The 12,374-nt window shown below is 32.6% G+C and overlaps 1 protein-coding gene across 1 annotated transcript; it reads left to right on the top strand.

Annotated features, from left to right (window-relative positions):
- Positions 1–7,607: 7,607 nt before the first annotated feature.
- On the top strand, positions 7,608–9,877 carry LOC135144243 (sodium-coupled monocarboxylate transporter 1-like). Its single transcript, XM_064076223.1, has 5 exons — positions 7,608–7,681; positions 8,884–9,087; positions 9,137–9,414; positions 9,472–9,659; positions 9,740–9,877. The coding sequence occupies exons 1-5, from the start codon at positions 7,608–7,610 to the stop codon at positions 9,875–9,877; spliced, it is 882 nt and encodes a 293-aa protein (XP_063932293.1).
- Positions 9,878–12,374: the final 2,497 nt, after the last annotated feature.

Genomic DNA, 12,374 nt, shown 5'->3' with positions numbered 1-12,374 from the left:
TTTACAAATATGTAAAGCGTTTGAAAATTCCCCGTTTCAGAAGAGTTTTTATGAAAAATTCACTTTCAAGTAAAGTACACCTTAATGAGTATGGTATATTAAATTTAGACAATAAGGAAGGTCCTGGAACACACTGGACAGCTTATAAAAAAACTCGAAACGAAGTTATATACTTTGATAGTTATGGAAATTTGAGACCACCTCTTGAACTGATCAAATATTTACAAAGCAACGGTTTCTGTAATATAGTATATAATTATGAATTTTTACAGACTTTTAATAGTATTAATTGTGGACATTTGTGTTTAAGATTCCTATATAACTGCTACAAATAAAATTGTTTGAAATTCGAGCGTTTTAGTTGAACTGTTAGTGTCGTCGAAGTAAGTTGCACGATGTCGAACGTATTCTCATTGGATGGAAACAGTTCTGTACTTTCGAGCAGATACTATCCACCAATTATCTTGGAAGATTATAACTATGCTTTAGGATTAGAAAGTTTGGTTACTTGGAATTATTTTCCAAATATCGATAACAATAACAACAAATTTTATTTTTTTACACCAGACAAAAAAGAGCATTACATAGAAATTCCCGAGGGTTCTTACGAGATAGAAGACATTGAGTCGTATTTAAATAAGGAAATCAAAAACTATATGGAATATTATTTTCAATACGAAACTAACAAACACGAAAATAGAATAAAGAAATTTAAAATGTCAACACCAAGCTTAATAATCAGAGGAAATAATAATACTTTAAAATCGGAAGTTAAATGCACTCTTGATATAAATTTTTCAAGAAAGGATTCGTTAGGGAGTTTATTTAGATTTAAGGATACCATTCTGAAAGCGCATAAAACTCATATATCAGATTTTCCAGCAAAAATTTTAAAGGTAAATGCTCTTTGCGTTTATTGCAATATAGTAACTGGTTCATACAAGAACGGAAATCCCGTTCACGTCATCCATCAATTTTTTCCAACAGTACCACCCGGTTACAAAATAGTGGAACGACCATTAAATGTGATATATCTACCAATTAATACGAAACAAATAGATGAAATAATCGTTAAAATAACAGATCAAGAAGGTAATATTGTTAGTTTTAGAGGTGAAGAGGTAGGTGCATCTTAAGAAGGTCACGTGATGGGTATTATATTTAATGAAAATCTAAAAAAACGAAATTCGGTATATATAAGTAGGACAATGAAAAATAGATCAGTCAGTCCTTTGAGAAGGGTCAAACGTTTAACTTTAGGGAATCGTAAATTTCTTGAATCTCTAGGATTAACGGTCTTGAAATAATATTTTTATTGAATATATAAGTCACCAATGAATTTTGAAATATTAAACGTAAGCGAAAAAGCTGCCTATGATCATTCAATTTATTATGGAGAAAGACATACACACCTACCTTATTCTAACAGTTCATTTAACTACGATGATGAAATAAGAATTCCTATTGAACATCAAGATTTATACACTTTTCCACATTTGAGTACATTGCATATAGAGGGTACGGTTATTGTGAAGAATGAAATCGACGAAATTGTACAGAAACCAGAAATCAAATTTGTAAATAATGGCGTTCTTCTGCTGTTTAATCAAATAAGATATGAAATTGCGGGAGTCGTTGTTGATAGTATTAGAAATCCTGGGTTAGCGTCTACCATGAAAGGATATGTAACGTATAACAGTAATGAAAGCATAGCTCTAGAGAATGCTGGATGGTTTCCTAAAAAGATTAGAATATAATTAAGGAAAATGGAACTTTTGAAGTTTCGATTCCATTAAAAATGATTTTTGGCTTTTGTGAAGATTTCAAAAAGGCCATTTTGAATGTAAGACAGGAGCTTGTTTTAGTTCGTTCTAATACCGATGTGAATGCTTTAATTTCCTCAAATAATAAATACAAAATTAAAGTAGAACTTAATAAAATATGCTGGAAAATGCATCACTTGTCCGTGTCCGATGCCGAAAGGATCGCATTAATCGATATTGTAAGAAGCAACAGGGAATTGGATATTATGTTTAGAAGTAAAGAATTACATGAATTTGCTCCATCAGTACAATCGATAACAAATACTTGGACTATTAAAACTTCCTTAGAAAAACCTCAGTACATACTTTTTGCATTACAGCAAGGAAGAAAAAATCAATTGAAGAAAAACTACAGTCAATTTGATCATTGTAATCTGAGAGATGTAAAATTGTACCTTAATGATACCATGTATCCCTACGACAACCTGAACGTTGATTTCACAAATAATCGGTATGCAATTCTCTATGATATGTTTAAAGAATTCCAGACATCGTTCTTATCCAAACAAACCAGCGATTATTCGATAAGGATGAATTTAAAGAAAAGGCGCCTATAGTAGTAATCGACTATTCTAAACAAGCGGAAGCTTTGAAGAGAGGCCACGTTACAATCACTTTGTAGTTTTAGACGAACTTTGGTATTCCTGCAGACACTACAGCCTACTGTCTTATTCTTCACAACCGAATGGTAAAATACATCCCTGCACAAGATGTCGTCAGAGTGTTGTAAAAAATTTCATCTGTTATTGTATTATTATCAGGGGCGGCTTGTCCTATGAGGCAGGTGAGGCAGTGCCTCACCAATGAATTTTACGCCTTATTAGGATTTTTACTATTTTTTAACGACACATTTCGGCCAATAATTTGTGTCTTTTTTCTAAAATTTAAAAAATAAATATGGAAAATTATATTCTTATTTTTATCTCAGTAGGTACTCGTTGCTCCCTTAGTTAAACAGCGCGCTGAAACACTCGACACAACATGTATTTTGTGACGCGAATGAGGCAAACTCGGAGCTTGCCTCTACAGCGGATATAGAAATCATATCGTTAATAGGCAAGCAACCTGCAATACACTCATAAGCGGTATGAGTTGAAAAAAGACAAAATTGAGGCTAGCCTCATTTCCGTGCTTGCAAAAGAGATGGACAACAATATTTGCGCGCGGAGAACGTGCGATTACAATGCAGTCTGCATTTGCAGAAGTATTCAAAATTAGGCCGTTGATTGTTTTGCCACAAATCTGTGTGTGTATAAATTGATTCAAAATTTCGGTAACAGAATTTTGTCTTAAAAGTGCCTACGTTTGTGTGTGTCGCGTTAGTGCTTTGTGCTTGTCATAATTTGATTTCGGTAATCGTTATTTAAGATTACGAGTAAATCGGAATTTTTCTCTACTAACGTTAAATGACAATAGCAGTTCTGTTTTTTCTACTTTCACGTATGATGATAAATTGTATGTAGTTAAGGAATTAAAACGGCCGGTTCCTGATTTGAGTAAATCGTTAATTATTGATCTATAAAGAAGTTTAAAATAAATCCAGAGTATTTATGTTTTATACAGAGTTAGTCACGAGAGAATTACTTCTGAAAATTATTTTTACGCAACCCAAAATACTAATACCCTGTACCACTTGATATTATCTAAATTTAAAATGAAATGCCTAATCCATGATTGCTTTGACTTTGGCAGTGTCACTTTGACGTTAATTAATTTTTAACATTTTTTTTCATCGTTGACTCGCCTCTAGAGCCCCATTGGATCGATGACATACAGTCAGATCAATCTGGGCTATACTGAAGCCGTAAGTGCTCTACCAATGTTGTCCGCCGCTAATGTGCATGTGTTAATTCGCCATCTCTGCGTCACCTAGAGCCTCTTCGAAGTGCAAATCTGCAACCTCTGGACTTCTTCGGCCATCCATTTACAAAAAAGCCGTAGCATCCGCCCAAAATGCCCAACATTTTCAACAGATTAGTAGTTAAATTATTTACTTACTTGTTTGAGTTTGTGTTGTAACCTTTGAATAAAATGCCGTAAAAGGAATTTTTAGAAATAATTTTCTCGTGATTAATCGGTTGCAAAAGATCAAGAGGCACACTGACAAATTTATTAGCGGCGCCGGAGGAGATTTCCGACTGGCTGCGGTACCACCATGGACACTCGCGTAACCTCCTTTTCCACAATTGTCAAAATAAGATTGTCAAACTCAAAGCAATCATGGATTAAGCATTTCATTTTAAATTCAGTTAGTATCAAATGGTACATGGTATTCGTATTTTGGGTTGCGAAAAAATAATTTTCAGAAGTAATTCTCTCGTGACTAACCCTGTATGTTTTTCGTTTTGTTTTTTGTTATACATCAAATAGGTTTATTTTATGTTGTATTTGATTTTTTTCGATACGTTTTCTTTAAAGTTTATTTTAATTTTGTTTTTTTTTTAAGTTATATTAGTTTTTTCTGACCACGTTTTCCTTTCCTTTTGTCCTGTCATTCCCATCCTACCCTTACAAGAGTTCCTTACACCTTCACGTTGGTTCTTGGTGGACAGTTAAATGAGTTTACAAATTTGTTTATTTGACTAAGTAGAAAATATTTAAGTAATCTTGATTTATTTATATTTTGGAGCGTATTGTGCTTTGCCTCATCAACTTTTCAAGTCATGAGCCGCCCCTGATTATTATGTTTGGGGGTAAATAAAACTACATATAACCCATTTCTGTGTGTTTTATTCATGGTTACCAGAAATTACATGTAAAGTTTTCTTATAATCATCTAACTTAATCGAGGGCCACTTTGTTGAATCAGGTCCCTCCGTCCATCCTAATGGTATTTCAGGATTGGCTTCTCCTTTGACAATGTTCTTTTTGATCCAGTTGAAAATTCTTCGGTGCTCCTGATTTTGAGAAGGTTTAAATGCGAAAGAATCGTAATTTATTATTGTTAAAGACTCATAGAAAGTACTGAACGCCTTATGGTTTGCCAAATACGCAGCCCGACACAAATTCATCCACGCACTGGTCGATCCTTCGGTAATTTTTCCGAATATTCTCAACAGGCTAGAATATATCTCCAAGATTCTGCCAGCGATTATCACTCAATAATTTATAAATAAAACATTTATACGTTAGAGTATTGTCCAAGTAGTTGGTTTTCAATTTGGTCTCTTTCGCATATATGTACAAATGCATCAATGTAACCATCGACACATTGTTTTTTTTGTAGCAAAATACAAATGTCAAGTGTATAAAAATCATTTTCACTTTCGACAATCCATTTAAACACTTCGTCCGGTACAATAAAATCTTTTTTATCAACGAGATGAAGGAATAAATTTAATTTCGTTCGATCACTCCCAGCGGCTTTAAGATGTGTTTTGTACACACTTTCGGATGCACAAAATGCTTGTAGATCAACAAATTGTCTCAAGTCAGACATTGTTGTAACGTAAAATAACCAACATCGAATAAATCATCTGTGAAATTTAATTACTTATGTATGGTAATTCCCACTTTTCACGCTTCATATTTTTAAATTTCGTGCGAAATATGATATCCCCAAGGTTTCGTATCCGTTGCAAATCTTGTGACAATTCTTTTATCATCATTGGGGCTGAGAACTACTTTTTCTTGTTTTACTGTGTAAACAGTATGATGTTTGGACTTGATGAGTCTTTGTCATTTTTCGTAACTTCGATTATTAAATAAACATTCTTTGTAATTTTCAAACGTTATTGTTTTAAGTGATGCTTTTATACTACCTTTGGATTTCTTAAGTAATTTATAATTGAAATCATCACTTGCAATTCTATATGCGTACATTTTAGATCTGAGACCCACAAACTCTAGCATAATCTTACCGTTATTTTCATCTTTCATTAAACCTGGTACTTTCTTATTTTTGAGTTCTATACCATAAATATTATATAAATCATAGTCACAAGAATCAAATCGATGTGAATCTTTTTTAATATATTAATTTGTACATATATTGTCTACGTGCAATTCATAAATTAGGCTGTCAGTGTCGGTGTAAAGCAACTTAGCATTATTTTTAAATGTTTCCTTAACACAGTCATAATAAAATTCATAGAGAAAAGTTTTAGAAATATCTAAAATTCAAAAACAAACATAAATTGGTTTATTCAAAAATACTTCTAGTTTACTGATTTCGATTATTGCTGAATCATCGTCAAATACAACAGAACTGTGAAAATTTGGTTTAGATGTAAGAGACCGAACTCCCCATCTTCCCTCCCATTTATTAACCAATCGAATATCGCGATGTTTTCTTACATTTTCCATGCATTTACCATAAATAGCATTAATCATTAATTTAGAAAAATCTTTTTCAAAATCGTTCTTTGCTTGCTGCCTAAGTTTTGTATTTAAATCTATATATGCACACATTTTATTCGTCGATCAGAATAATCAAAAAATGTTGAAATATAGTTCAGATTTAATAAGAATTTACGATTTCTAGCTAAAATTTGATGGTTTCGTTGCTCCTTCCGGGCCCATAGCATGTCTGATCGGCTTAAAACTGCAAGAAAACGCTTCAAAAGTGACGTTTTTGAAGAATTTTAACAATTTTCTTGTATCTACGAACGCCGGAATGTGAAAACCTAACCCAGACGTCTCTTTTTCGTAATCTGAGATGATTCTGCATGTTATAAGTGTGTTTCGTTGATCAGAATCATCAAAAAATGTTGAAATATAGTTGAGATTTAACAAAACGGTTGCACTGCATGTGTCGGAATTGATATACGTGTCCTTACTGAAATAATGTTGACTGAAACATTTTTAAATGGGAAACTCACCAATACATACACGAATAGTATTCCCTTTTATCAACGCATTCATATTTTTGGAGCTATTGTTAATCCGGTTCCTATCATGGTTTGACGACCAAGTCACTCAAGAGTTGCCGGCGAAATATAAACAAGTGTGTTTTTGTAACATGTGTTGGAATGGTAGACAGTGTACTGTAGCGGGGTATGGGTGATTAAAGGATGATACATTAATGAATCCAAAAAACAAGCTCTACAAGATCTCTAAAAAATATTATAGAGTGTCATTAAAAAATAAATGATATGTGGTAGATAAACAAACAAAAAAATATAGGGTATCAAAACGAATTTATAGGATATCATTTACCTTCTGAGGCGGTTACTAGTATTACTTATCTATGTTTTTTTAATTTTTCAAAGAAGCGAGATTTGTTGCACTGGGCTTTATGATATTTTTCTCTAGAGTTTACTTTTCTTAATTTTTCTTTTCAGTTCTTCAAATACGTCCTTCCAAATTCCTTTTCTAGCTCTCACAATCCATTAATATCATACTTGAAAATTTTAAAACTACTTAATTATCCCGGAGAGTGCTGACCAAAATTTATTTATTCATCCCTTGTAAAGTATTAATGACGCCATTTCAGAATATTTTCTAATAAATCAAGGTCACTTAAACACTTTATTTAATGTTCCATTTCAAATTATTACTAGGAAATATAAATTCAAACTTTCAATGGGTGATTTATACTTACATATGATATTATAGTTGAGTCATTTTTACATAAAAGCACTGTGTTATATTAAACTAATCCAGTGATAAAAATGTATTTATTCTGTTACTTTACTGTCTTAACGGGTCATTGCTTTTAACGCCACTGAATATGTAACTATATGGGAACCTTGAACACGTTTAAGTGTGTCTTAGTAGTTTACTACATAATTGTAAGTAAGGTCATAATAGCAACAAATGCATAACCATTCCATTTGTATTGTTATGGCGAACTACGATAATTCGGCATCGGGCACCGTAAGCAAAAATTTGAACCGGGTTTGCTTTGTGCTAGCTCGGTATCAATTGTGCAATATTTATTGAAATAGAGTTTTATCCAATTTGTTAAAAAAGATCCGTTGTATGTCCCTGTTTTAATAATTTTGTTCATAATACAATGTGAACGTTGTAAGCGCAATGTAAATGTGGTCAATTTTTGCATGTTTCCAATTTTTTTCTTCACAAAAAATAGCCTTTAGTATCGAATATTAAGGGAACAGGGACAAAATGTGTCCAGTAAAGATTTTTAAGAAAAAAAACTATCACTCCAAGTCAATTTCCTTCCATTTTAAGGTACAACAGAATTGGGGAGAAAATTGTCCCAAACCAACCCGAGGGATACCGCCTTAGCACGTTGATGAATGTGAATTCTTGTAGAAAAGTTGCAAGAGGCGAACGAATGTTACGCTATTCGGAACACTCTGTCAGTGAATATCTACTACCAAATTCACCTTTAAGGAGGTGACTTGGATGATGAGGGCAATGGAAAAAATCACAACACAATCACTGTACATGAGACCACAACACCAACAGCCATTCAAGAGAGAACAGAAAAATTAATAGAGATGACAGAACCAAATAGAAGAAGTGAAAGAATTTACAGGAAGGAGAAAATGAAAAAAAAATAGATATCAAGGGGGACAAAATATACAGGAGTTTATATGGTTATTAATTATTATTATGTTCCTACGGTTTCTTTTAAAAGTTTCTACAATCGTTTCTTATATGCATTTACTATCACTGTTGACACAATTTGTAAATCGAACATACAACACATACGTTTCATTATTTACTAAAAATGTTCTATTTAAGAGATAATAATAGAAACGAAACTATGTATACCTATAGTAATAAAACCTATTTATCTATCCTTCATTATTTTGAACCCTGTGTAAAAAATTCCTGTGAAACCTTAGTTTTTTATAAACTACTGAATTTTTATAATTCTCTGAAACGTTGTCATACAAATAAGGGACTAAAAAAGAAGACAAGAAACGACATTATAGAAACAAAAAAAGAACATGTTCTCGCTATCCACACTGTATTTCTAAAGCTTTATGTAGGTAAATTCTCAAAGAAAACATTTTAATTATTTTCCCGTTGGGTTCACACTTTGTCCACATTAAAAATGTTAATGCCATTTTTTTATGACACCTGTACTTACACTTGTTTATTATCAAGTTTATTAAAATAAATTACTCAAACTACAAAAACTTTGTAGAACAGAAACTTTCAGCCCATTTGTCAAAGAAGACAGGATGTTCTACTGGTACGACTATCTTTTGGTATTCTTTGTGCTAGTTACAAGTGTGTTAATCGGTATTTATTTCGGTTGTTTTGGTACTAAACAGTCAACCGTTAAAGAATACCTTTCCGGAGGAAAACAAATGAAAATTTTTCCAATAGCTATATCGGTAATAGTCAGGTACAACAATTACTTTTTCTTTACATACACCTATATTACACTATTTTAGTCACTTTTCTGGTATTACTCTAATAGCAGTTCCGGCAGATGTTTACAAATATGGAGCATTTTATGTGTTAATATGCTTGTCTACTGTTCTTTTGGTTATTGCTTCAATGTATGTTTATTATCCTGTATTGTTTAAAGGCGAATACGATAGTATTTATGAATACTTGGAAGTAAGGTTTAATCGTAAAATTAGATTGTTTAGTTCTTTTTTGTACGTTTTGTACGAAAATCTTTTACTTCCTATAATCGTTTATACCCCAGCACTAGCGCTGTCTGTTGGTGGGTGAAACTTTTCGTAATGAACGTACAGAATTATAATCAAAATATTAGTTACAGGATTTAGTGTACAGCTGATAGTCTTGTTAATATGTGGTACATGCGTGTTTTATACAGCTATTGGAGGTTTACGAACAGTGAATTGGACAGACATTTTTCAATTTGTCATAGTTATGATAGCTTTCTTAACAGTTTGTGGCGAAGGAATTAAATCAGCAGGAGGTATTTCGTCAGTTTGGAATAAAGCAGTATCCGGAAAACGACTTGATATTTTTGAGCACTTTTCTCTCACAATTATTGTTTTTTTTTAACATAATTAAACTTGTAGTTTCGACCCAGATCCAACAAAAAAAGACTCATTCTGGATATGTACGTTCGGTTTTACGGCTCGATTTTTGTTTTACGTTTGTTTATCTCAAACGAGCGTCCAAAAATACATGAGTCTTGCAACACTCCGTCGCTGTAGATGGTATAACAATTTTTTTTTTTGTATTTTGTATTTTGTGTTTTGTGTAAATGTGTAGGTCCCTTTTACTATCTGGTCTGTGTTGGTGTATAGTTAACACATGCGCCGTTTCTGTTGGTATAATAATATATGCTAACTTCTACAACTGCGATCCTGTAATGGACAAAAAGATTACAAAAAATGACCAAATTGTGGCTTACTATGTAGAACAAGTAGCAAAAAAAATTTCAGGTATCTCTGGATTATTTATGGCTGCACTATTAAGTTCTGCAATAAGGTTGTAACAACGTGTTTATTAACATAAAAAAATACTTGTGTATTTTTAGTACGTTATCGTCAAGTTTAAATTCGTTATCTGGTGTTATTTATAACGACTTCGTCAGAAAATTTTCAAAGAAATCATTTACTGAGAAAACCAGTGTAACAATTATCAAAGTTATTGTAGTTATTGAGGGAATTTGGTGCACTTCTATGGTTTTTGTTATTCAGTACTTGGGTGAAATTCTGCCTTTAGCCACTGCTATTACAGGATTAATGGATGGACCATCGTTGGGATTATATACCTTAGGCATATGCTTCCCACAAGTAGACTCTACGGTTATTGAAGTCCGTACATATTTAATTTCGAATTGAAAAAGTTTTACTTCCAGAGCGCCTTCTACGGGACAATTGGAGGTGTAATTTTTGTATCTGCTATATATTTTCCATCAGTATATTATAAACAAAAGCAAGTGTTCGTATATCCCGCCAAAGAAGTCAGTGTCAAAGGATGTAATGTTACCGATGAAACGCTTTCCATGACTTCAAAATACTCGAATTCTTTTCATGAAAATTTTACCAGCAACAGTTACAATGTCGATGAGCTGAATGTTGTTAATTCGACAATGAAATTGTAAATAACATCACTATCACTTACTTAGTTGTGTTACTTCTGTATATTTTTAGGGATGACTTCAGTGCGAATCAACCGTTCTTCTTTTTCCGAATTTCTTACGCGTACTACTGTTTACTGGGAGCTCTTGTAACCATAATTTTGGGATTAATTATATCATATGTTAGAAAGTGTAAAACAAAATCACATGCTAATCAAGCACGACCAGCAAGCCTACCTTTGCTGGTAGAATAAATTCCACACACAAAATTGTTCGTCACATTTTGATTTGCGAAGAAAGGATATCAAAAACATTTTAATCAAAACATCGATCAAAGACACAATCAAAAATTTCTTTTGCCTCATAGTTTGTTAAACTAGAATGGAATAATTGTGTAAATCTCGTTTATAGCTACGTGTCATTTTATACAATGGAAAAACAATATGTAATTTCATAAAAGCATGTAAAGAGAATGCCAACGTTTTTGCAAGGACTACATTTTGTAGAATAGGAAGTTAGGAAAAATTAATCCACTCACAAAACTCGTAACTTGTTTAACCACCCATCTCATCAAAAGAACAATTACCATAAGTAAAATATCTGTAATGATTTAAATGCATCAATTTGAACATGAAACTCAACTTACTTTCAACTTACGTCATTTATACGGATATGGGTAAAGCGTTCGACAAAGTTGATCACCGTATTCTCATACATTGTTTAGATAAGGTCGGTTTTAGTCCTAATTTATTGAAATTATTTAACTCTATGTTACGTGGTAGGCATCAGTTTGTGGAATATTGTGGTTTTTGATCTTGTCTGTACGCCGCTTCATCTGGTGTTACACAGGGATCTAATCTAGGTCCTTTACTTTTCAATGTATTCATTAATGGAATTTTCGACGTCTTAGATCCTTCTTGCAAAGCCTACTTATATGCCGACGATCTAAAGATTGCAAGGATTATTAACACGCCCGAGGACTGCATTATTCTACAAAATACTTTAAACAGAATCGTTGCCTGGTGTGTACAAAATAAACTTATGGTAAATAAAAGCAAATGCTACACAATCAGTTTCTATCACAAGCTTAGCACAATATTATTTGATTACTCCATCGACAATGTAGTACTTAACAGATACACTGAAATACGCGACCTAGGTATAACACTCGACTCAACACTTTCTTTTATTCCGCATGTTTCCCATATCTGCAATGAAGTCATGAAATTACTGGGTTTTATAGTTCGCAACACTAAAGGTTTTGCAAATACAGATAGTTTGATCTGCCTTTACCAATTTTTGGTTCGGAGTAAATTAGAGTACTGTTCGGAAGTTTGGAATCCTTGTTATGCCGTTCATATCGATAAACTTGAACGTGTTCAAAGGCGATTTTGTAAATATCTCTATTTCGTTAAAAACAAATTAAATGGGAAAAGAGACAAATGCGACTTAATTGCTGTGGACTTTAAGGTTAGCGAACAGAATGCCGGTCCACGAAAAAACTCATTTATTTATAAAAAAAAAACCGGTCAAAAATATGACAAACTTCACGATGATAACTTTGTACTAGCTTACATGAACCACTAATAACATGAGTACATGTTAAAATCTTATGGTTCTAAAAT

This window comes from Zophobas morio, unplaced genomic scaffold (assembly GCF_036711695.1).
Source record: "Zophobas morio isolate AGI-343-1 ecotype UQ-CSIRO unplaced genomic scaffold, CSIRO_AGI_Zmor_V1 ptg000087l, whole genome shotgun sequence".
Lineage (NCBI taxonomy): Eukaryota > Metazoa > Arthropoda > Insecta > Coleoptera > Tenebrionidae > Zophobas > Zophobas morio.
Note: the sequence above shows the minus strand (reverse complement) of the source record. Positions and strands in the feature narration are given on the sequence as shown.

Coding starts and splice junctions, on each gene's coding strand:
- LOC135144243 (XM_064076223.1), top strand. CDS start 7,608: ATGGCGAACTACGATAATTCGGCATCGGGCACCGTAAGCAAAAATTTG. Junction 9,088..9,136: donor GCTATATCGGTAATAGTCAG/GTACAACAATTA, acceptor ACACTATTTTAG/TCACTTTTCTGGTATTACTC. Junction 9,660..9,739: donor CGTCAGTTTGGAATAAAGCA/GTATCCGGAAAA, acceptor TTAAACTTGTAG/TTTCGACCCAGATCCAACAA.